Source organism: Balaenoptera physalus (genome assembly GCF_965194825.1).
Source record: "Balaenoptera physalus genome assembly, chromosome: 20".
NCBI classification, from domain to species: Eukaryota; Metazoa; Chordata; class Mammalia; order Artiodactyla; family Balaenopteridae; genus Balaenoptera; species Balaenoptera physalus.
The window spans coordinates 14,785,310-14,809,615 of NC_138901.1; the positions used below are offsets into that span (position 1 = coordinate 14,785,310).

Here is a 24,306-nt window from a genome sequence, read left to right on the forward strand (position 1 = left end):
GCCGTGACAGTGGGGGGCCCTCAGCCCCCCAGGGCGCATGGCCTTCCTGGCCTCTGATCGACCGCCAGGCCTGGGCCCCACTGCCCACCCACCTGGTCCCTACCTGAAGCTGGGGGTACATCCACACCCACAGTCCCTGCGGCGCTGGGGGGTGGGGGCGGGGGCACTGCTCTCCTGGGATGGGGAGGAGAAAAGAAAGAGCCCCGTCAGAGGCCCCAGTAGCCTCTGGAATTTCACCCACAAGTTTCCCCACCCCAGCCTGGCCCCTAGCCAGCTCTTCCAGCCCAGCCCCAGAGCAGGGCCCGAGCAGCACCCAGACCCCCGGCCTCACTTACGCCCCCCTTTTCCCAGAGGTAGGAGGGTGGTGCTGAACCCTGGCCAAGGGCTGCAAGTGGGGCTGCGGTAGGGGAGGGGAAAGGAGAGGGGCCGGCCAGGGGAGCAGGGGGCCCAGAGCAGGCATCAGGCAGGGCAGGTAGTGGTGGTGGAACACCAAAGGCCCCTCCTCCTGGGCTTCCGTCTCCTCCTCGTCTTCATACGCAGCCTCCTGTTGACCCTCCAGGTAGACCTGGGGATTGTGCAAGAGGGGAGGGGAGAGGATACAGGATCAGGCTCTCCCTGCCGCCACTCCTCCATTCCTCCAAATTATTTCTCCAGATACCCAGCACAAAATAGCTACTGTTTATTGGGCATTTACTACACACAAGCAAGGCTCTTTGGAGACATTCATTCCTTATTTTGCAGATGGGAAAAACCGAGGCTCAGAGGTTAAGTAACTTTTCTCAGGTCACCCCGCTAATAAGGCCAAGCAGGGACTGGAGAAATCCAGGTATGACCAGCAAGCTGCCCCTGGCCTCACCCCGTTACGGATACAGGGTTCTTGGACTCTTTAATCAATAGAAATTGATAAGAAGCCAGCCAAGGAATTCAGGCTGGGAATTCAATGGGACTCATGCTGCCCGAGGGAGCGAGAACAAGAAACAGGTGCCCTTGCTTGCTCCCCAAGGAGCGTGGGCTGGTTCCTTACATGGGGAGAGGGGAGGGACTGATTGGTGGGTTGGGCTGGAGGGGCGGCTTAGGTGGTCCGCCCACCCTCTTGGTGGTGCTGGGTGCAGGAATCACGCGCAGTACCCTACTTTTGCACCTCAGAAATGGCAACTGATTTGTGGCCTTTTTGTATCTTATTGTTCATAATTGCCCCAACTGTGCATGCGTGCCGTTATTTTTAGTCTCATTTCCTTTGTATTCTGCGGCTCGAAGAGACGTTTGTCCAGGTGCAAGCACTGCAGCACCGCAGCAAAGGGTCCCAGGTCCCAGCCTGTCTCAACCCCCAGTCCCTGGACCCGCTTATGCCCCACTTGTTGAGGTAGGGCGCTCCTCCCAAGGGCCCCCTGAGGGCCTGGGGGTGAAGGGGTGGCAGCAGCTCCTCAGGGTCTCTCTCTGCCTCGACTCCTCTGACCGGCCCCTCCGTGAATCTCTCTCCGCTCCCTCCAAGCTGATAGGCATCCTCTCACCACCCAGCTGTCACCCCTCCGGACGTCTCAGGCTGCCCATTGCTGGCTGAATAAGGCTCGGCCTTAGAGCTCCTCCCCCTCCCATGCACCCATCACCTCCCCCCTCCACCACCCCCCTCCACATATACACAGGATTTCCTCCATTCTGTCTCCTGGTTCTGCCCCTGCCCACCTAGATGGTGGACACACCCCTCACCTCCTGCAAGCATCAGAATCCTACCTGGCTTTCAAGGGCTGGTTCTAAGGCCACTTGCTCCTCCAAGGAGATGTTCCTCATGCCCCAACCAGGTGGCCCTCACACTTTGTGCCAGTCACAGCCAAAGTTGCCTTGTATTCATAGTCATTCATTTATTCATTCACTTGTTCAACAAATAGCAATTGAACCCCTAATAAGTATCAGGCACACTGCAGGCCCAGGGTACAATGGTGCCTGCCCTCCTGGGTCTGCAGTCCGATGGGGGATGCACTGCAGGGAAACCTTGAAAACAAGACCTGAGTGGTCTGGATTTGGGGACCCGCTACCTCCACTCCATGGAGGCTGACACGGGGGCCTGGCACATAACAGATGCCAAACAGACCTAGCCAGATAGATGGGGGCTGGCTTCTGGCTCCTCTGTTGCCTGATCCTTTTTCTCAAGGTGGGGGGAACCCTAAATGGATGCCCACCTCTGGCCCTGCAGGCGGGCAGCCCTGGTAGCCCACCCCCACTCCCCCCGCTCCAGCCCACGCACCTGCGGGCCGGACCAGGCAGGCCCCTGGTTGAGCGCCGCTGCCACCTGGCCACTCAGAAGCAGCTGGTGCGTCTGCGCGTTCTGCAGCACCATCAGTTCCAGCAGGTCTAGGGGATGGGAGTTCAGCAGGCCCGCGCCAGAACTCCCCCTGCCCTTGCCCCGACCCCAGAGCCTTTCCCCCAACTCCAGCTCCGGGGGGAGGGCGGGGGAAGGAGGGGTGCAGCAAGGACACCCAGAGAATGTGCCGGGCAGAGTGGGGTACAAAGTGGGGAGATCCCGGAGTCTCACCTTCCTTCACGCGGCTCGGCTGTGGGGACGGAGGTGAGATGGCCCACAGGAGGGGCTGCAGAATGGTCACCCAGGGCTGGGGGGTGGGGGAGACTCAGTCAGGCTAGGTGGGGAAGGGATGGGGACCCCCCCCTCGCTCCCCACGCCGTGAGTCGCTTCCCTAACCTCGCAGGAGCTTCTCCCCTCCGCGCGCCCATGGCCTCCCTGTCAAGTCTCTTCCTCTCTGGCTGGGGTCGCTCTCCTCACCCACCCCTGCTCCTCCAGGGTTCGGACCCTCCAGGGACAGCTCCCCAAGTCAGCCCACCCCTCCACCCCGCCCCCAAGGCCTTCCAGGTAAAGGCAGGCTCTGGTCCCCGACTCAGCCTTCACCGTCGGGGCTACAGTCTGTGCGGGGGGACGACCCCAGCTCCCTCCAGTCCCTGAGGCCATGGCCAGCTGCAGCGGATCAGGGTTACCTTGACGACGCTGGGCGACGCCAAAGTCTCCTCCTACGCATGCGCAGGTCCCGCCAGCGTTCCGGTGCCTGGGACGTTCGCCCTTCGTCGCCGCCTCCTGCTCTTCTCTCTCCACCTCTAGGGACGAGGGGTCCCGAGGACCCTCACCCCCACCCCCGGAGGCCCAACTCTCTCCCAGATGTCCACATCCAAACCCCCGCGCCGTGGCTGCCTGGGCATCACGGCGCATCCCTCGCTGTACCTCGCAGCCTGGGGCATCCCTGGCACGGAGCCTGGGGGGCCGAGTTTGTTGAGTGAATGCGTGAGTGGCTGGGGAGGCCCGCCCCAACTCGGACACTTGGTTTTTGGGGCCCAGTGCCCAGCTGACTAGGATGATGAGTTAGGAGTAGAGAATTCTGTTGGAGCAGGCTTGGGGGCAAGGGGCAGGTGAATGAGGAGGGCAAAGGATTTGCTCCCTGTCACTCTGAATCAGAGGGCCGTCCTGCGGGCCAAGAGTGGTTTCTGGAGGCCACCAAGGAAGGAAACACCAACCAAGTTCACGGAAAAGGCTGGCCCCTGTTTGCTCCCCGGTTCCTGGTCAAGGGGAGCCACTGCTCCAAAGAGGTGGCAAAGTCTGGGGAGTTTAACATCAGTGACCCCATTATTGCCCTTCATCCCGGAAAAATTACCAAAGCTTGCATTCTTTCAACAGGAAGTTATCGAGGTCTTCTTTGCTTAAGAACAGGTGAAGGGAGAGATCTATTTCGGCAGCTGTGACCATCCTAAGATAGGCCCTGAGCAGCAGTCGAAGAAAATCCAGACAGGAAGCTGGGATTAGCACCCGAGAGTGGCCTTCCCCCACCCTCCACTCCCGTTCAGCTCCCCTTCCCAGAAGTCCTGGTGCCTAGAGCCAGAAAGACCATTCCCACCTCCTCCTTTGTACCTTCGTCCCTGTCTCCAGGAGATGGGGACTGTGGGCGGTGCATTAGCTGTCCCCGTGGGTCTTATGGCGTTGACAGCCATCATCAAGCTGAGATCGGGCACTGTGGTCACAGGCCCGCAGTGAGTGGGAAGGACACAGAGGCGCGTCTTTCCATCTCCACCCTCATTCCAGGGAGAAAGATGAAACCAATCCTTGCGCTCACCATCAGCAAACTTTGACCCAGGAGGTGCCTGTGTGTGCGAGGTGCCCTTCTGAGCACTGTAGACACAATAGTGTATCCTCGCTGGTTCCAGCGTTGTTGGGAAGTGAAAAATTCCCCTGAAAGGAGAGCAAAGATACAAGACTGTGCAAAGTGCCTTCTGAATGAACCACACAAGAAGAGATCATGAAAAAGAGAAGACTCAGTCACTGAAGGGTGGAGTTCTGAAGGAGGTAGAGACCCTTGGGATGGGGCCAAGCAGTGTGAGAGGGAGAGGGCAGCCCAGGCTGGGAACACAGCCAGAGCAAAGGTGCAGATGCGGGAATGGACGGGGCCTGTAAAGATCCAGTGGCACAAACTGCCTGGCAAGGGTAGGGGATCTGGGCAGAGGGAAGTTCCAGGCAGACACAGGACAGACTCAAAGGCCAAGTTATAGAAGTGAGGCTTTGCCATGCGGGTAATGGGAAGCGCTTGGTGGGTTTTGAGCAGGAGAGAAATAAGGGGACGACGTGTGCACAGCCACATTTTAGAAAGATGTATCTTGTTTGTCATATCTTTGTTTATGTCAACCAGAATTAGAAAGAACACGTCTGATGGGTGTGTCCTCCCGATGGAATACTATTCCGCCATTGACAATTTTGGTATCGAATATATCTACTGATGTGGAATGATGTCCAAGAGAGTCAAGCAAAACAATCAGAAAGCGTAGTAAGATCTTATTTTTGTTTTAAAAATTATATGTATATATGTGCATCTGTGGGGGGTGGGGGGCGGAGAAAGAGAGGGAAAGAGGGAGGGAGGGAGAGAGAGGGGCAATTATAGAGAAGCTGTCAGGGCTGCCCATACCCACCAGCCTCCCCACTTCTCCACACCCTCACAGTGCTTCCTGGGATCTCCTTCCAAATAAACTTCTTGCTGCCAAATCCTTGTCTCAGGCTCTACTTTTGGGGGAATCCAAACTAAGACACCGGTCTCCCACTTTCACCATTTCTGCTGCCCAGGCTGCTGCTAACTCCTGGGAAAAGCTATTCTAGCCGCTCTCTGATAAATTTGTGTTCAATGACGTGAAATACCGAAGTCGACATTGAAGAACATTCGTCTGGGAGTATAATGGTCCATGGATTGAACTGAGGCAAAGCTGGAGGCAGGGAGGCCAGCAAGGAGGCCACCTTCCTTCCCTGTAAAGGAAGCTCAGAGCAGGCTGGAGGTGGCTGTAGGAAAGAGGCAGGAAGAGGTGATCATTTCAATACCTCAGATATAAGATTGCACGTTAACCCTACATGAGACTTACTTGTATTTTGGAAGACAGGGTTGAGATAAAAACTACCTGGCTTCTGGTACCCAATTAGAGGTGTCAAAGGAAACCGAAGCATTTGCCCTTTGAATAATGGGAAAACCACACACTTACCTGGCAACGTTATTTTGCTTACAGATCTAACTTCAGTCCAACAGTGGAGGAGGTGCCTTTCTGGCTACTTGCCCTGCCTACTATTATTTTCTTTGGGGTGTTGAACACTCCACCTAATCTCTTTCCATTCTTCTCAGTGGGGACTCTTATTTGCATCTTCACTTTTTTGTTTTGGGTTTTGGGTTTGTTTGTTTGTTTGTTTTAGTGTCCCAAAACAATATGTACCGAAAATCCTCCCTGTTGCCTTGGTAAATCTATTCCTGGAAATAAGCTAGACGTGGAAAAAGATTTCTACTCGTATGTGTTCGTTGCAGTGTTATTTTTAAGAGTTGAAAGTTGAACGTTACCCAATGTCCCATAGTAGGGAAATGGTTATGCAAATGGAAGTAATTCACTTCAAGGAAGAGTTTGCAGTCATTAAAAACCATGGAAGGGGAAAAAAGGCTCCCTCCTCTCCTCCTTAGATGGAAATGTAGAGAAAAGGGTCTTTTTAAGAATTCAAGGGGAGGGACTTCCCTGGTGGTCCAGCAGTTAAGACTCCGCGCTCCCAGTACAGGGAGCCTGGGTTCGATCCCTGGTCAGGGAACTAGAGCCTGCATGCCACAACTAAGAGCCTGCATGCCGCAACTAAAGATTCAACTAAAAGATCCCACATGCCACAACGAAGATCCTGCATGCTGCAACTAAGAGCCGGCACAGCCAAATAAATAAGTAGTAAGAAAAAAAAAAAAAAAAGAATTCACGGGGAAATGAATGTCTGTGTGGTACAGATGAGGAAGTGCTGAGCAGAGAGAGACTGACCCAGTAGCAGTCTCTTTTTTTTGACCCATTTCCTAAAAAGGCACAAATTGGAAGGAGTTAGAATATGAGGGTTGAAAGAGAGGCGCTAAATACTGCTTTGCAGAATTTCATGTCTAACTGGATTTGTGGGGAGAAGCCTTGAAATTATAACAACAAAGAAATTCCATTTTTCTGCTTGGAGGCTCTGACTATACTATTTCTGCAAATCATGGTTATCCTTGTGAGATGTGTGTGTGGGGTTTTATCCAAAAGGCCCCTGGTGGTACTTTGGGGACTTATAAACACATAGATCACACCAATGGGATGCCGTGTGGTGGGGACCCAGTTTCAAGGTCCCACCCCATCAGAATGGAGCTATGGGATGGAGTCCAGAACCCTCCCCTCCTGGACTCCCTGGAAATTGGGGTGCCACCAACCATGGGGGAGTACTTGCTGAAGCTCCCAGAAAGTCACCCTGGTCTGAATGACTCAGGGAAGAAACTGACTTGCTCAGGCCAGGGGGTGGGGCTGGGTCAGGGTGTGACGAAGCCAATTCCTGTGGATCAGGATGAGATTTTCTGAAAGGTGATTCTGTTTTGCAGGATTCTTTGGCTTGTGGGTGACCGAAATTCAACCTAAACCAGCTTAAAGAAAAGGGACTTTTGGGGGCTCATGTGATAGGGACGGACAGTGATGGAGTTGGTTTATAGTTTAACTGACACAGGTGTCTTCAGGTCTCTCTCTCTCCATCCTTCTCTCCCTCTCCTTCATCTCCCCCTCTCTGCATGTTTTTCCCTCTTCCTACAGACAGACTTTTCCACTCGTGGGAGACACACCGCAGGCACCTTCAGATGTACTTCAGTTACTCTAGACAAACTTAGAGAATCCCACAGAGAGAGAGATGATCTTTCTTTCGAATCAATACATACAAATCCCCAGGAAGGACTATAATTGGCCCCACTTGAGTCACATATCCAGCTTTTGGACCAACCACTGTGGCCAAGAGGATTGGCCAGACCTAGGTGACAATGTCCATCTCCGTGGGTGGGGCAAGGTGGCTGTCCTGTAATCAGGAGCCCCACGAGAATCACATATTTGGGGTAGGGAAGCAGTTCCCCAAAGCAAGGAGGAATATTGTTATCAAGAGAGAGGTATTCATTCCACTCAGGCTGTGGATAAAAGTCGTATTTAACACACAGCTTTTGTTTTCCCATCATCCCCATCCTTAATCCAAATGGCACCTTGTGCAAATTAGAAAAATTAGCCCCTTCCTCTAGATATTTTGCTACCATCTGCTAGAAAATTATCATCTTGAATATACTAATCTGCAATGCCTATAAGTGGGATTGGTGCCCAGAATTGTGCAGTGCACAGCCCATACAACCAAATGCAGCAGCCCTGCCCCCTCATATACTATAATTCCCTTCAATAACTTCAATTCCTCATTAAAGAAAGTCTTACTCCATAGAGCTTTGGGCAGGGGCAAGGCAGTGACTGAAAGGGCAGAGCCATAATTGGGAATGACAGCTGCTTCCCACCATCTCCCCTCCAGTGCCCACAGACAGGGAGCCGTGTGCTATCCAGGGAACACTGACCAGGAATTCCAGACAGTGTCCAGCAGCAAAGCAAATTGGAGCTGCAGCAGGGCTGGGAGTGATGAGAGGGACCCTGGGGAGCAGCTTTAGGGAGACAACTTGGGAAGGATATGAGATAAAAGGTTTGCTTTTCTCTGAATGCCAGAAGAAGCAAAGAAGAGGCAGGGGCCAGCAGACACTGGATTACATTAGCAATACAACTACGTGGAAAATGTCTGTCAGGTCAGTGAGCAAAGCAGGATAAAGAACCTTGCAGAGAAAACACCAAGGCTCCCACTTTGGTCTAGAAGACATGCCTCTGAGGGTGTGAGTGATTCACTGGGTGGAGATGTGCGAAGTCCGGGCACAGCAGGAACTTCTCAGACCACAGCCAGGCCTGGCCCCCAAGGAAGGGCTCGACAGTGCTGAGGCTGGATCCACAGAGAGCTACTGGGAGGAGAGGCGCCACTGAGCCCGCTCCCAGGATGGAGGGTGACCGCTCCCCGGGGCTTCCCTGTGCCCCTCTCAGAGGTCACTCCGGGCTGGGCTCGGCTCAGACAGGGCTCTGGCTGCCAGAGAAGACGGTGGCAGTGATGGGTATGGGAGACTGGGGGAATCTTTGGGGGACAGTTACTCTGGATTCACCCAGGGATTCTCTCGTCTGTTGGGGCAGGCGCTGGTGAGCGAGCAGAGATGGGTCATTTCTCAACACCTCCACTAGGGGTCACCCCAGTCCCAGAGTGGAAGGTGGGGGAGGGGGCTAAATAACCTCATCCCTCCCCCTACCACACCCCCTTCCCCAGCCTCTGAGGGACAGATGTCTAGCCAGAGGGGTGGGGGAGTGGTGGTGGAGAAATGACCCTCAAGACTGCTGTGTGGTACAGCTGAACAGCTGTGTGGGGGGGGGATGGGTGTGTGTGTGTGAGATGTGGGTGTGGGTATATAGGTAGGCATCTACTTGATAAAAATCTAGTGACCATAGGTACATATAGGTGGCCCCCGTGTACATGTGAATGGGGGCATGTTACATGGGCACAGACAACCGCATGGGTGTAAGTAACATGCATGAAATGCAAGAACGCATGGGCGTGACTGTGGTGTGTGTACACACTTGATACAAGTATAGTGTCTGTGATACGCAGCATCTGTGCTCATCTGGGCAGGAGAGCGCGTATGGCTATATGCGTGTAATAATACACATATGTGCACGAGCCTGACGTGAGCGTGGGAGCGAGTCTGTACGTGTGAGCCGCAGGCCTGTGTGTGAATGGGGGTGACACGCAGTGGAAGCGTTTGTGTGACTGTGTGAAGGGTGGTGGTTTCTGTGTATGGCTGAGCGTGTGTGAGTGTGACGGGGGAGCGCAGCCATGAGTGTGCACAGAGTGTGTGAGTGTGCTAGCCAGCCTGTCCCCCGGGAGTGCTTCTGGGAACGAGCGTGAAAGGAGATTCACGTGTGAGAATGAGCCTGCGTTAGTTCATCAAGGGAGGGAGAGAACCGCGTGTGTGGGCTCAGACGCGTGCCCCAGTGAGCGTGCGTGTGCGTGTGCGTGTGGGTGGGCGAGCGTGTCGCGTGTGGCCCACTCCGGGCCAGCGGGGCCCCCGGCCCAGGCGGTCCCGGCCGGGCCCAGCACACCCGCGTGAGGGAAGCGCGGCCCAGGCTCCCACCTGAAGATTGGCCCAGTCCTCAGGTTTCACTCATGACCCTGTGACATCAGCGGCAGCAGCTGTCCCCGCCGGCCCGGCCCCCCGGCCAAGTCCCCCAGAGTCCCAGCCGCAGCCCGAGGTGGGCACGCCGCTCCGCGCTCGCTGCTCCCGTCCAACAGTGAGTACCGCGCCCCTCCGCGCCCCGCCCGGGCCGGGCGCCCCGAGGGCAGGCCACCCGGAGGGGCCGGGCACCCTGGCCCCCAGCCCGGCCTGGCTCCGAGGAAGTCACCACTTTGCTCCGGGCACCGCTGTCCTCCTGCCCACACCGGGCCCTGCTCCGAGGCTGTCCCTGCCCAAGCTCCTCGGGCCGTGACCCTCAGTCCCCACGCTTGCCTCCCTCTGCCCCGTCACCTGCTCCCTGCCCTCAGCAGGGGTCCTCGCCCTGGTCACCAGTGGCCCAGGGGTTAAGGCTCGGCTCCTTGGAGTGACGCAAGGGACAGAGACTGGGCTGGTGTCTTCAGGAGGGGGGGGTGGAGGAGCCGAAACAGCGACTCGCTGGGCCTGTGTGCAGTGGCCTAGAAGGCAGGGGTGCGGGGGGAGGGGAGCAGGAGGCCGGGGCGGCAGGGGGGGCGGGGGTGGGGGGGCAGGGGGGGCTGGCGGCTCCTTTGCTCTGCTGAGACAGGAATCTGCGAGATGCCAGCGGAGGACACATCTCAGGCTGCGAGGCCAGCCGGGCTCTGCCCTCCGCCCCGGCCTCTCCCCGCCCGGGGAGCCCTCGGGCTCCTTTCCTGGAGAAGCCCCGCGTGGTGGAGGGGGTGTGGGCACAGGGAGCCAGAAAGTCCGGCGTGAGGGGGGCCACCGTGCCGAGGGGGCTCTGGGGGACTCAGAAGGAGCCTCAGGGCCGGGGTGAGGGGCCAGGGGTGCAGTGCCAGGGCAGAGCACAGCCCCCTGCCCACTCCCTGCTGGCAGAGCAGGGTGCCCAGGACACTGGGAGGGAGGGCGGGCAGTGGCTAGCGGAGAAGGCCAAATGGGCTGAGCAGAGACGGAGAAAGTATTTTGGAGGCGCGTGGGGCTGGAGGGAGGTGTGCTTTCAGGGCTGCTCTGTGTGTGTGTGTGTGTGTTGGGGGAATTTGTTCAAAAGATTTGGGATGCCCCATCTAGAAGGCTCCTACGGGGGCCAGAGGGTGCTGCTTGAGGCTTTCCAAGAATGCACTGATGGGGGAGGGAGGGCCTGAGCCCCTTCCCACTCCACCCAGTTAAGTACTGTGTCCCGCTGCCCCTCACCCTGCTCAGTGCACGGGGTCAGGGCAGGGGGCCAGGTCATGATGAGAGCTCGCGGCACCCCACTGTGGGGAGGCAGCCCTCCAGGTAGAGACTAGACAGGTCCCCCTCCCATCCATACCGCCTGCCGCGGGGGCCTGCCCAGAAATCAGTCACCCCAGAGCCCCAAAGGTTAGAGCCCAAGGGATCCTTGAAGGCCATTTAATTCAGCCCCTAAGCATGAGCCAGCTGAGGGAGAGCAGCTAGAGACAAGTTTCGGGCATCTGGCTAGTCTGGAGAGGGGAGGGGGCTGACAGAGAGGTGGGGCGGAGCCACGGGTGAGCACTGTTGTCACTCATCTGTGACCCCACGGGTGGCATTGACTGAACCCAGGTGTGCAGGGCTGGGGTTCGGGGCACAGAGGGCTGGTTCTCCCAGGACCCTCCAGATTCTTCTGGGGTCATCCCCAGTGCCCTGCCCGTGGCCAGCGGTGTGGACAGCTGTGGCCATTGCACTAGTATTTGGAGGCTTGTCACCTGTACAGGACGATGCAGGGGCCCAGACATAACCCAAGGGTCCACCCGCATCTCCATCCCAGGCATCTCTCAAGGGATTGGCTGGGATTTTAGCAGGGTTTGGGAAAGGTACTTAGGGGTCCTTCCTAGATGGTGCCATCCCATCCTGGCCTTCCTTGATGTTTCTGGTTGGGCACCTGCACAGGGTGGGAGCTCAGGACTCAAGGTCACCTCCAGCTCTAAGCTGGCCTGAGTGTCAAGGTCTGCCCAGCCGGCTTCCCTGCCCCGACCCCAGGCCCAGACCAAGGGGAAACCCGGAGGTTGATGCCAAAGGCATTGAACTCCTGGCCAGATGTTGGGGGTAGTCCTGACAAAGTCCCTGCCTTTAGGGCAACTCTGGCCACCAGAACAGAGAAAAGTGTAATGGCAGGGACGGGTGGGGTTTAGAGAAGGCTCCTGGGAGAGGCAGAGCCAGAGAAGAGAGAAGGGATTGGACCTTACAGAGAGGAGTGGGAAGGCTCTCTCTCTCCAGGTGACAGGAGAGAGATGCATTGAAGAGAAATAAAATATCTGAGCCCAGGGGCCTCAGAGGGCAGGTAGAGAGAAGGAAGGGGAAGGACATCAACAACCCCAGTCCAGGTTACACAAACCTTCTGTCCCTCGACTCCTTTTACAGGGAAGGCTCAGACTCAGCAGGTCCTGTCACCCAGGGCACACGGCTGATGAGGGGCCAGGGCTCTGTCCACAGCGGCCAAGGCCCCCGCTCGCTGGGAAGGAACTCACGCTGGTGCAGGGCTGGGTCATGGGGCAGAGTTCGCCCCTGGGACACAGGGAGCAGTGGGTTCCTGCGGGCAGCCCTAGGGGTCTCCAGCTCTGCAGTGGCAGGAACAGGCCTGGGCTCCCCAGGGCTCCATCAGAAGGTGCTCATGGGGCTGGGGAATCCCGGGGTCCCTCCACCTCCACCACCCCTGCCCAGGCCTTTCATGTGCTCTGGCCCCCGTTCTGCCTCATCAGCAACAGCTATTTTTATTCCCGGCAGTTTTCAGTCAACAGCCCTTGTGTGTGTGTTGAGGGGGGGGCAGGGAATGGGGCAGCAGGGGGAATGGGGCAGCAGGAGGAATGGGAGGGGCTTGAGGAACCCACAGGAAGCGGGGGTGGGAGGGGAGCCGCTGTGCCCCTCAAAGGGCGGGCTGCCCCCACCCCCAGGGCCTCCCTGTCCTCTGCCAGAAGCCCTAGCATAAATGGACAGTGCAAAACCACAAGAGTCACCAGACCCCACTGCTTTTGAACTGGTTTGTGAAACCAGGTGCCTGTCTACCCTTCCCCTGCCCCACAGGTGCTAGACGGTCACCATCCAGTTTAGACTGGGGTGATGATATACCTTAGTGGTTAAGAGCCAAGGTCTCTTTCGAGAGCAGGGCTTCCAGCCTCAGTTTACTACATAAATAACACTTGGCAACTTCCTTACCTTCTCTGTGCCTCCGTTTCCTCATCTGTCAAATGGAGTGATAACAATAGGGTCACGGTCAGGATTACATGAGCTCTTGACATGTGAGGTGCCCAGGACAGTGCTTGGCAAGTACATAAGTGTTAACTAGTAATTCATTATTATGCTTGTTAGCAGGCTGTGACTCTGAAATAAATGTCTCCTTGTTGGGGGGGTGACAGAAGGGGAGAAGGAGCTATAAGGTGGGGAAGCAGGACCGAAGGTAGGACAACCCTATCCAGCTCTGGGTACCCTGCATAGCTGGGAGGGGGTGGGTTTTTTCGTATCGGGAGATCCTTTTATCATATGGACAGCAGAGCCCATTTTATGAGGGTCTGTGGTTTGCAAATGTTGCCTTAAGGGCTGTGAAAGCGCTAAGCAGAGCCCCCCACCCTGGGCTCACACTTTAGTAAGAGCTGCAGGTGACTCGTCTTTTTTGAGGCTTTTTAAGTTCTTGATTGGCCTAATTTTGGAGAAGGAGCTTCCACCAGGGTAGCTGGTGAGAAAACATCCCTGGAGCAGTTTCTGGGGTTGAACAAAGTTCTCGGAGTGAGTGGCAAAGCCAAGCTGGCTGCGGGTCGGGAGAGTCCATCAGTCTTTCTTGGGGGTTTCAGGTTATAGGCTTGGGTCCTGCAGCCCACTCATCCTACTGCCTCGTGCACCTCCCAGGGCCCGACAGGGGCCTGAGGCCCAAGTGGGAAGGGCTCAAAACTCACCCTACCCAAATGGTTAGGGATTGATGGAGGGAATGGGGAGCGAGGTCGGCCTTGGAATTCTCCAGGCTCAGGATCAGTTTTGAACAGTCCTCTTCTTGCCCTCTGGGTGGACCTCAGGCAGGAAAAAGGCCTGTCAGCTATGGTCTGGGAGTGGAGAGGGTGCGTGGCAGAGAGAAGCCAACAGAGGCCGGCGGCTCCAGGGAGAGATCGCACGTAGAAGCAGGCAGGGTGAGGGGAAGCAGCCCTGCGGGCGGGGGGTGGGTCTGCCTGAGGGTGGGTGAGGTGGGCCTAGAAATGTGTGTGTACGAGGGGGTGCATGCACAAGTTGGAGGGGGGCATCCACGGAGCCCTGGTCACCATGTTTGAGGTACCTTCGAAAGGGCCGAGCCAGCGGAGGGCAGGAAGCCCCAGGCCTGGGTGGAACTAATCAGCCTCCCCACCCCTTGGAGCAGCTGGGAAATGACTCATAGAAGCAATGAGTGAGAGTGTGTGTGTGTGTGTGTGTGTGTGTGTGTGTGTGTGAGTAGGAGTGGGCTGCAGAGGGGTTGGGGGGTATATGAGGGTCGATCGGTGCAAGTGAAAAACCAAACCTCGAAAAAGGCTCTTTACCAAACTACAGGTGGGGACCTCTAGTCCCCACCATTCACCACTCCCAACACGAGGCCCCAGGAAGCCTGAGCCCTGGGCCTGCCAAGGCCTGCCAGACGCCCACCCCAGCCCATGCCTTTCAGGGACTTGGTCCAAGGACTCTGGTCTGTCCTTTGAAGAGGACAGACAGGTGAGGATCAGGCCAGCCCAGGGGGCAACTGGATGGGACCTCAACCTGGGCGTGCCCCATGCTGGGGGAGGACAGCCATGCCCAGCCCAGTTCCCCACTGGGCGGGCGAGAGGGAGGCCGTGTTTGTAGTAAGAGGCACGTGGATTTGGCGTCAGAGAGCTGCATTCGAATCCTGGCTCTGCCACTTGTTAGCTGGGATGATGAATGCGAAGCACTTGGAACGGTGCCTGGCACGCGGTAAACACCAAATGAACGTACAGATGACTGCTCTGTATCAAGAAATAATTCTTACGCCTCCACTTCTCGGGCCCACACACATCGGGATGACAGGTGAATGCACTGAGGTTTGGGGGCCAGAGGAGTCAACCCCCTCCCGCTCCAAATAGGCTCTTTCCTGAGCTGACGCTGACCGAGGCCTGGAATTCTACATCTTGAGATGAGATAAACTCCTTTGATATAAGGCTCAGTCTTGGGAGGGGAAACCCACTCTCTGGCCTTTGCTTCTGGGGAGAAAAGGCTTCCAGGGCCGATTGATGAGCTGGGAGGGTTTAGCGGGAAGGGGCACGGTTCACAAAACCCAACACAGCCCATCTGTGGGTTTTTATTTCATCAGGCCCCTAGCTGACCAGAAGCACTCTGGGTGGAGGAAAAGAGTCAACTTTGGGAGGAGGAGGCAGGCTGGGGAAAAACTAGAGGATGTTCTTCGAGAGCCTTTGGGGATTGGCAAAGCCAGAGATGACTGAGGGGAGAGGGGCGGACAAAATACCCTGAACAGGAAGCCAACCTTGCCATACAGTAAGGGCAAAATAAATGTGGCCTCTACGATCATTCTTTCCCCATAGGGAGGATAAATCATCAGGCTGGTTGAATCAGGTGCCTGAAAAAGGGAGGCTTGTTTTGACCCAATGAGCCCCACCTGGAAAATGCAGTCAGCACCAGCCCAGCCCTTGCCCAGGGTACCCCACCCCCTCCCCCGCCGTGTGACCCTGATGGTCTCCGGAACTCTCGGAGTTCCTGAGTGTCCGGAGGTTTCTGCACTGGGCTCCAGGCTGCCCTCCAAAACCTCTTGGAGCAGATTTCCTCTGCAGAGAGTGTTAGACCAGGAGGGGAGGGCCACCTGGGGTGACTTCCTCCAGGCTTCTGGCCTGCCAAGGCCGGGGTCCTAAGTGCTGACAGAGAAACAACACAGCTACCCCCTTCCCATGCCTACCTTCAGCCTGCCCCAGCTTAGAAAAAGCTGTGACTTGAGATTTACAACTAGGGAGACATAGGGCTCCATTTTGCATTCTTGGAGCTGGGCCACAGTGGAAATGCAGGAAGTTGGGAAGTACGCCACCAGGATGTACGGTGCTGTCCTTGGCCAGGACAGAAAAAGTTTGATCTGTTTCGGTCTCTCAGAAAGTTCTGAGTCTGAGCCCTCACTGCAGGTGAAGCTTGAGGAGGGGCCTCCACTGGCTGGCTGCAGCTCTGGGTAATTTTGCTCCTAATCCACAGAGAAACAAAACAGCCTGAGCCTGGACTGCAGCTTTACCGGAAAGGAAGGGTATGCTTGGTTGGCAAGAGGGATGGTGACTGGAGCCTGAGCAAGGCCAGCTAGCTATCCACCATCTCTGCATCCTGGGGGATGTGCCCTAGAGTGAACGGGAAGGCTGTGAGGGGCAGGTCACATCCATTCTCAATCTTCTGGGAGTTTCTCACAGCAGCTTTTACATCTCAGGCTGGCGGGGCATGGCTGAGGCTCCTGGGGGTGGGGGCGAGTGGGAGGGGAGGGCAGGGGAGGGTTTCAAGCCAATGCAGTGCAGCTAGGTGGGTTGAAGGACCCTCCCTGAAAGCTTGGTGTCCCAGGAAGAGAAAATTCTAGAAGCATATAGTGGCAAGAGGTGGGGGGTGGGTGTCTGTCCTGAGCCTTGTTTGGCCAATAATTTGGGACAATCTGGATCACAGACACTCAGCTGTGAGGGACTGGCCTTGAACGGAGAGGCAGAATCAAGATTCAACAAACCTTCACAAAAGACTGCAGGTGAAGAAGTGCAATGAATGAGGGGAATTTAAGTAGAAGTAGATGGAAAATCCTACACCTGGATTTATATTAACCTTGCATCCTAGCTATAATCATTATTAGTTCCAGGAGGGGGTTTTTTGGTTGATTCTTTTGGACTTTGTACAAAGACAATCATGTCATCTGTGAACGGAGACAATTTTATTTTTTCCTTCCCGATCTGTATATGTTTTCTTTTCTTTTCTTGTCTTATTGCATTAGCTAGGACTTCCAGTATGATATTGAAAAGGAGTGGAGAGAGGCGACATCCTTGCCTTTTTTCTGAACTTAGTGGGAAAGCTTCTAGTTTCTCACCATCAAGTACTATGTTAGCTATAGGATCTTTTTAAATGTTCTCTATCAGGTTGAGGAAGTTCCCCTCTATTCCCAGTTTGCTGAGAGTTTTTATCATGAATGGGTTGGATTTTGCCAAATCCTTTTTCTGCATTCATTGGTATGATCATACGATTTTTCTTCAGCCTGTTGATGTGACAGATTAACATTAATTGATTTTCTAATCTTGAACCTGCCTTGCATACCTGGGATAAATCCCATTTGGTTGTATAGTTCTTTTTATACACTGTTGGGTTTGATTTGCTAATATTTTGTTGAGGTCCACCTGGATTTAAAAGAGAAAAATCAATTGCACAATTATAGGACAGGGAAGATCTAATATGGCCATAGCTCATGACGAAAAGCTCCAGGGGTGACTGTAGAGTCACCCTGTAAGTGGGCTGCTGAAAAAGTAAATGCCATCTTGGGATCAATGAATTCAACGGGTGTCTAGGCCAAGGAAAAAAGGCCTCTCTCTGTGGTCAGACTATATCTGGAATTGGGTGTTCCGATCTGGCAGCCTCACAGAGGGAGTCAATGCAGGGCTGGACCTGCTCCAGAGAAGAGCCGCCTCACCCTCCAGTGTCCTCCCCCTCGGCTCCCTGCCTGTGGACAGCTGGCCCCAGCCTGGCTCCCTGACTCCAGACCCTTCCTTTCCCACCCCTTGCCTCTAGGCCCCCAAGACTTTACCCACCACTTCCGCCCAAACTTCCTTTTTGACGCAGTTTCCGATGAAGCTTCTCACTTACTAAATGGGCCCTGGCGCCCAGGGAGCAGGATTTTAGTCCTGGCTCAAACTTTCATTTATCATTCTCTAAAATTATCTTATTTGCTTCCCTATTTATTATCTGCCTCCTCTCTCGGGAATGCAAGCTCAGTGAGGACAGGGACTTTGCCACTCCTGTATCCCTGGCTCCCAAAACAGAGCCCGGCATAGAACAGATGCTCAGGAGATGTTTGTTGAATGAATAAATGTGTGATCTGGGGGAGTCACTACTCTTCTCTGGGCCTCAGTTTCCCCATCTGTAAAGTGAGGCAGTTGGACTCGATCTCTCGGGTCCTTGCAATGCTAACATTCTTTTACTCTCTGTTTTTTTATTGAAGTGTAGTTGATTTACAATGTTGTGGCAATCTCTGCTGTACAGCAAAGTGACTCAGTTATACACATATAGACATTCTTTTTTTATGTTCTTTTCCATTATGGTTTATCCCAGGAGATTGGACATAGTTCCCTGTGCTATACAGTAGGACCTTGTTGTTTATCCATTCTAAATGTAATAGTTTGGGGACTTCCCTGGTGGTCTAGTGGGTAAGACTCCACGCTCCCAATGCAGGAGGCCCAGGTTCGATCCCTGGTCAGGGAACTAGATCCCGCAAGCATGCTGCAACTAAGAAGCCCACATGCCGCAACTGAGAAGATTGCATGCCACAACTAAAGATCCCGCATGCAGCAACGAAGACCCGGTGCAGCCTAAATAAATAAAATAAAATAAAATAAAATAAAATAAAAATAGGGCTTCCCTGGTGGCGCAGTGGTTGAGAATCTGCCTGCTAATGCAGGGGACACGGGTTCGAGCCCTGGTCTGGGAAGATCCCACATGCCACGGAGCAGCTGGGCCCGTGAGCCACAACTACTGAGCCTGCGTGTCTGGAGCCTGTGCTCCGCAACAAGGGAGGCCGCGATAGTGAAGAGGCCCGCGCACCGCGATGAAGAGTGGCCCCCGCTTGCCGCAACTAGAGGAAGCCCTCACACAGAAACGAAGACCCAACACAGCCAAAAAAAAATTTTTTTTAATATAAAAAAAAATAAATTAAAAAAAAAAGATTACTATAAAAAAAATTTCAGTCCAGTGTTTAAAAAATAAATAAATAAATAAAATAAAATAAAAATAAATGTAATAGTTTGCATCTACTAACCCCAGACTCCCAGTCCATCCCTCTCCCTCCTCCCCTCCCTCTTGGCAACCGCAAGTCTGTTCTCTATGACTGTGAGTCTTTTTTTATTTTGTAGATAGGTTCATTTGTGCCATATTTTAGAGTCCGCATATAAGTGATATCATGTCATATTTGTCTTTCTCTTTCTGATTTACTTCAATTAGTGTGATAATCTCTAGTTGCATCCATGTTGCTGCAAATGGCATCATTTCATTCTTTTTTATGGCTGAGTAGTATTCCATTGTATATATATATATACCACATCTTCTTTATCCATTCATCTGTCGATGGACATTTAGGACGTTTCCATGTCTTGGCTATTGTGAATAGTGCTGCAGTGAACGTAAGGGTGCATGTATCAATATCTTTTTGAATTATAGTTTTGTCTGGGTATATGCCCAGGAGTGGGATTGCTGGATCATATGGTAGTTCTATTTTTAGTTTTCTGAGGAACCTCCATACTGTTTTCCACAGTGACTACACCAACTTACATTCCCACCAACAGTGTAGGAGGGTTCCCTTTTCTCCACACCCTCTCCAGCATTTGTTATTTGTATCTAACATTCTCAAATTCAGTGGGAAGAGGTTCCCTCAGGCCCTCAGCCACCACATCTCAGGAACAGGCTGGGGTGGAGGCCAGAGACTGATCTGTGGCTGGTGGAAGGAGGGGTCAAGCTGTCATGTGGCTCTCTTTACTCTGGGTTGTAACTTGAGGGGCCATGTGGAGATCTGCCAGCAAGACACCCAGCCAGTGACATGGGGCATTATCAGTGCTTGTCTCTGCCAGAAAGTCACCATGCATACACCCGAGATGTCCTTTCATTTTCCACTGGTGCCACTGCAAACAACACAGTGTGTCCCTCTATTCTAGACACATTGTAAGGGTGAGCAGGAGGCATATACATGCTGGCCCGTGTGGCCCCACCCAGGCCCCCCACCCCTGGGAGGGGCTCTCCAAAGCTGCAGGATGAAATCCAGACCCCCAGGCATGGTCTTCAAGGCTCTGGCCTAGCCTCCCAACCCACCTCCCCCAAAACCCTAAACAGATTCCATGCCCCCCAAAGACTGACACAGTGTAGTTCCCTATGTCCTGAATCTGCCTTTGCTCTGGCTGTTCCCTTTCCCTGGAGTGTCCTTCCTCTCCATTTCCCTGTGCTCACGACTTACTCATCCTTTGAGACCCAACTGAAAAGACACATCTTTCCTGCCCCCAGCCTGGAAGTCACCACTCATCCACCTGAACTCCCATAGCACAATCAACTCCCTTCTTTAGGGAGGGCATTTCTTTTTCCTTGTACCATAGCTTTGTGTGCCCATGCCCACCTTCTCCCCCAGCTATCAGCTCTTGGAAGGCAGGATGCCCAGCAGATGCATCTTTGTTACCTACTCAGGGCTAGCTCAGGTTCTGACTTATGAACAGAATGAAGGGATGGGTGGATGGATGGATGGATGGATGAATGAATGGGTGAAACGTATCAGAATCCATTTTATTCCCAGAAAGATCTGTATCCAAGGCCTCATCCACTCACTGAGTGTCTGCTGTGTGCCCAGCACTGGGATTGGCCATGGTGACCTAGACAAGACATGGTTCCTGCTCTCTTGGCATTTCCGTCTGGTGGAGGAGACAGAAGAATGAATTAGGCCAATAGACAAGTGATTACAAATTATGATAAATGATGTCAAGGAAAATACAAGGGACTGTAATAGAGAGTTGAGGAGGAGAAATCCTCTTGGAGAAGGGACATTAGAGCCTAGACCGGGGAGTAATGGTCTAGGACATTAGAGCCTAGACCATGTGAAGAGCAGGGAGACAAGAGCTCCAGGGAGAGCAAAGGCCCAAAGGCAGGCATGAGTCTGGTGGTCAAGGAGCTGGAAGGAGACCAGAAGGACAGATCAGCAGACAAAGGCGAAGAGGTAGATCGGGGCAGGATCACCAGGGCCTTGGGTTTTATTCTAAGCGCAACAGGATGTGACTAGAGAAATTTAAGCAGGAGAAACAACATGATTAGTTTCTTGTTTTTATTTTTATTTTATTTATTTATTTATTTATTTATGGCTGCATTGGGTCTTCGTTGCTGCGCACAGTTTTTCTCTAGTTATGTCAAACGGGGGCTTTTCTTGCTGTGGAGCATGGGCTCTAAGCGCACGGGCTTCAGTAGTTGTGGCACACGGGCTTAGTTGCTCCACGGCATGTGGGATCTTCCCTGATCAGGTCTGGAACCCGTGTCTCCTGCATTGGCAGGTGGATTCTTAACCACTGTGCCACCAGGGAAGTCCCTAGTTTCTTGTTTTTAAAACAGCACCTGCTGCTTCCTGGGACTGGTTTGGAGAGGCCAGGGGCAAAAGCAGGTAGCTATTGTAAGAAATTGTTGTGAAATGGACCAGGGGAAAAAGGAGAGGTTAGGTATGTTTTGGAGATGGTATTAACAGAACTTTGGACAGGCTGAATGTAGAGGTGAGGGAAAAGGAGAATTCACAAAGACACCTCCTTTTTTAAAATACATTTATTTTATTTTTGGCTGCGTTGAGTCTTCGTTGCGGCGAGCGGGCTTTCTCTAGTTGTGGCGAGCGGGGGCTACTCTTCGTTGCGGTGCACGGGCTTCTCATTATGGTGGCTTCTCTTGTTGCGGAGCACGGGCTCTAGGCGTGTGGGCTTCAGTAGTTGTGGCATGTGGGCTCAGTAGTTGTGGCTCGCGGCCTCTAGAGCGCAGGCTCAGTAGTTGTGGCGCACTGGCTTAGTTGCTCCGCGGCCTGTGGGATCTTCCTGGATCAGGGCTCGAACCTGTGTCCCCTGCACTGGCAGACAGATTCTTAACCACTGGGCCACCAGGGAAGCCCGACACCTCCGTTTTTGACTTGAGCAAATTTGGACTTGGCTGGATGGTGGTACCATTTCCTGGGTTGAGGAAGACAGTGGGTAAGACAGAGGTATTGAGGACCCCTGACCTTGCAACTGATATCAGAAATGAGAGCGGTCTTGGGTGGGTGGACTGTGCCCTCAAGCTTCGTAGTTGGCTGTAACCCTTTATGGGAGCAGAGCCTGTTCTCCATAAAGTTGTACCAATTTACATTCCCACCAGCAGTGTAGGAGGGTTCCTTTTTCTTCACACTCTCTCCAGCATTTATTATCTGTAGACTTTTTGATGATGGCCATTTTGACCAGAGTGAGGTGATACTTCTTTGTCGTTTTGATTTGCATTTCTCTAATAACTAACGATGTGGCGCACTTTTTCATGTGCCTGTTGGCCACCTGTGTGTCTTCTTTGGAGAAATGTCTACTTAGATCTTCTGCCCATTTTTTTGATTGGGCTGTTTGTTTTTTGAGAATATATATATATTTTTTTAACTTTTTATTTTATATTGGAGTATAGTTGATTAACAATGTTGTGTTAGTTTCAGGTGTACAGCAAAGTGATTCAGTTATACATATACATGAATCTATTCTTTTCAAATTCTTTTCCCATTTAGGTTGTTACATAATATTGAGCACAGTTTCCTGTGCTATATGGTAGGTCCTTGGCAAATGTTTCATTCCAGATGCTGTTGATTGGATGCCTGTTAGCTATCCACATGGTGGGGTCCAGTAGCCAGTTAAATATATCAGTCTGGAGTTCAGAGGAGGGGTTTAACATGCTCCTGTAACACTATTTACAGTCATAGGAATGATGCCACCCAGACCCAGACAGAGCCCTGAGACTGGGGAGAGGAAGAGGGACAAGCAAAGGACATTGAGAAGGAACAGCCAGAGAGGCAGGAGGTAAACTATGGGTGAGCTGTCATGGAGGCTGAGAGGATAGAGCCTGTCCAGAAGGGGAATGCAGCCAACTGGATTGAATGTTTCTATGAGGTTGAGGGAAGTGAAGACAGAAACGTGTTCAGCAGACTTGGCAGCAGGGAGGGTGCTAGTGACTTGACAAAAGCCGCTTCCGTGGAGTGGGGGGAATGTACGCCAGGTTGGAATGGGTTGGAGAGGGAGCAAAAGGTAAGGAAAAACAGCTGGTGTAGACACTTTCCAAGAAGTTTGTCCATGAAGAGGAACAGAAAAATAGAGCAAGCGTGAAGGGAGGCGTGGGGCCGGGAGGGTGGTTTTTGTCACCACTGCCGTTATTCTGAAGATGGGAGCAGCCGGTCGTAGAAGGGGAGGGGCTGGTGGTGGGAGAGAGAGAAGATAAGTAGAGAAGGAGGTCCTCGGGAAGGCAAGCGGGGTCAGGGGCCTGAGACCAAGTGGAAGTCCTGGTCTTGAGTCTTCTGTTGTTATCAGGACAGAGGAGGAAGGGACGGGCAGTGAGGATAGTTCTGTTGGTTTGTGTGTGACGGATCCTGTTTTCTCAGTGAAGACGGAGACAGAGTCACCAGCTGGGAGCATCATGGGGAAGACTATGGGGGGGTGGGTTGAGGAAAGAAGAGAAGGCATGAAATAGTTGTTCTCAAAAAGTGGAAAAGCGAGACTCACAGAGAAACCTACACTTAGAGGGCAGCACTGAGGGCAAACCCGGAGTTTATAACCACAGAGACAGTGTGAACCCAGCGAAGTCCTGCCTTGGCTAAAACAGCATCCAGCAGCTCAGGGGCTGCCTCAGGAAGAGCACAGCCAGGCCAGGCAGGCTGACGTTTCCCCAGGTGAGGGGGGTGGAAGGAGAGAGAAGGCTGCAGTTAAGCGTATTTTCAAGGGAGGGATTATGATGATGGAGCTTGTAACGGAGGCTGGAAGAGGAGGGAGGTGAAGTCTGAGGGGCTGATGGAGAGGGAGAAATCTCAGGGTCAAGGACTGAATGTAAGAAGAAAGCCCAAGGATTACACAACAGGGCCCTTGAGCTGAGCAGTAGGAGGTGGGGGAGGGGAATGTGTGAAGTGGCCATATCAGAGGAGATCCAGTTTCTGGTTATGACTTAAGCTCAGGGTAGGCTCAAAGGAGAAGCGGGCTAAGGTGGAAGGGTCCTCTCATCCATTCATTCATTTGATAACCTTTTATCCAGTGTTAGGCACACTGGTGGTACAAAGGAGCAATCCGCTCAGCCAGGGTGCCCAGGGAGGGCTTCCTGGAGGTGGTGGTTCTTGTGTAGGTTGAGTCTGGAAGGACGAATTAAAGCTCTCCGGGATGCCAAAAAGAAGGAGTGCTCCAGGAGGCAAGCAGACCATAAGCAAAGGCGTGGGCTTCGGTGGGAAACAGTTTGGCCCTTTTGTGAAAATGGAGGTAGCATGGCCAGAGGGTGGGTGTGTGTGGCGAAGTGATGGGCCACGAGGCAGGGATCGGATCATGCAGGGCCTTGGGACCCACGTGGAGGAGTGTGGACACATTATTAAGCAGTGGGAAGCCACCGAAGGATTAAGCAGAAGGTGACATGATCAGATTTGTGATTTTAGAAATGGGGATGGTGGATTGGGGGGGAGCCGAGCAGGAGGCAGGGAGGCAGGCGGGAGGCTATTTGAACAGAGCAGGTGAAGGGTGATGAAGCAGCAGAAGCCTGGAGGATGGAGAGACAAGTGTGTGCTGGGAAGGAGCCTCAGCATGGCTTGGGAGCTGACCAGATGTGCCACCAGGATGCTTTCAGCCACCAGCAGCCAAAACCATTGCCTCCACTGGCCTAGCCAAGGAGGGCATTTACCCACTCACATAACAAGACATCCAGATGTGAAGTGGCTTCAGGGCTGGTGAAGAGGGTAGGAGGAGAGGAATTTACAGTGAAGTGCAAATTTCAAAGGGAGAGATGAGGAGTCCATTGGAGGCCCGCT

At 53.5% G+C, this 24,306-nt stretch overlaps 2 protein-coding genes across 4 annotated transcripts in view; one reads left to right on the forward strand and one right to left on the reverse strand.

Moving 5' to 3' along the window:
- Positions 1-9,393, reverse strand: part of PRR29 (proline rich 29) — an 11,490-nt gene extending 2,097 nt beyond the window's left edge. Inside the window, exons 1-5 of the mRNA XM_082442176.1 lie at positions 2,900-9,393; positions 2,531-2,606; positions 2,243-2,349; positions 336-565; positions 104-174 (exon numbers count right to left, since the gene is read on the reverse strand). Of these exons, the coding sequence (XP_082298302.1) occupies positions 104-174; positions 336-565; positions 2,243-2,349; positions 2,531-2,606; positions 2,900-3,214 (799 nt within the window). The 5' untranslated portion in view covers positions 3,215-9,393. The remainder of the gene's footprint in view (positions 1-103; positions 175-335; positions 566-2,242; positions 2,350-2,530; positions 2,607-2,899) is intronic.
- Positions 9,394-9,511: 118 nt separating this feature from the next.
- SCN4A (sodium voltage-gated channel alpha subunit 4) overlaps positions 9,512-24,306 on the forward strand; it is a 46,732-nt gene continuing 31,937 nt past the window's right edge. The window contains exon 1 of one of the 3 annotated variants that reach the window (XM_082441989.1): positions 9,512-9,690. The gene's annotated coding sequence lies outside the window, so the exon portion shown is untranslated. Of the gene's footprint in view, positions 9,691-12,464; positions 14,598-15,548; positions 15,739-24,306 lie in introns of those variants that run through there. The other 2 variants (XM_082441990.1, XM_082441992.1) reach the window with 2 other exon arrangements.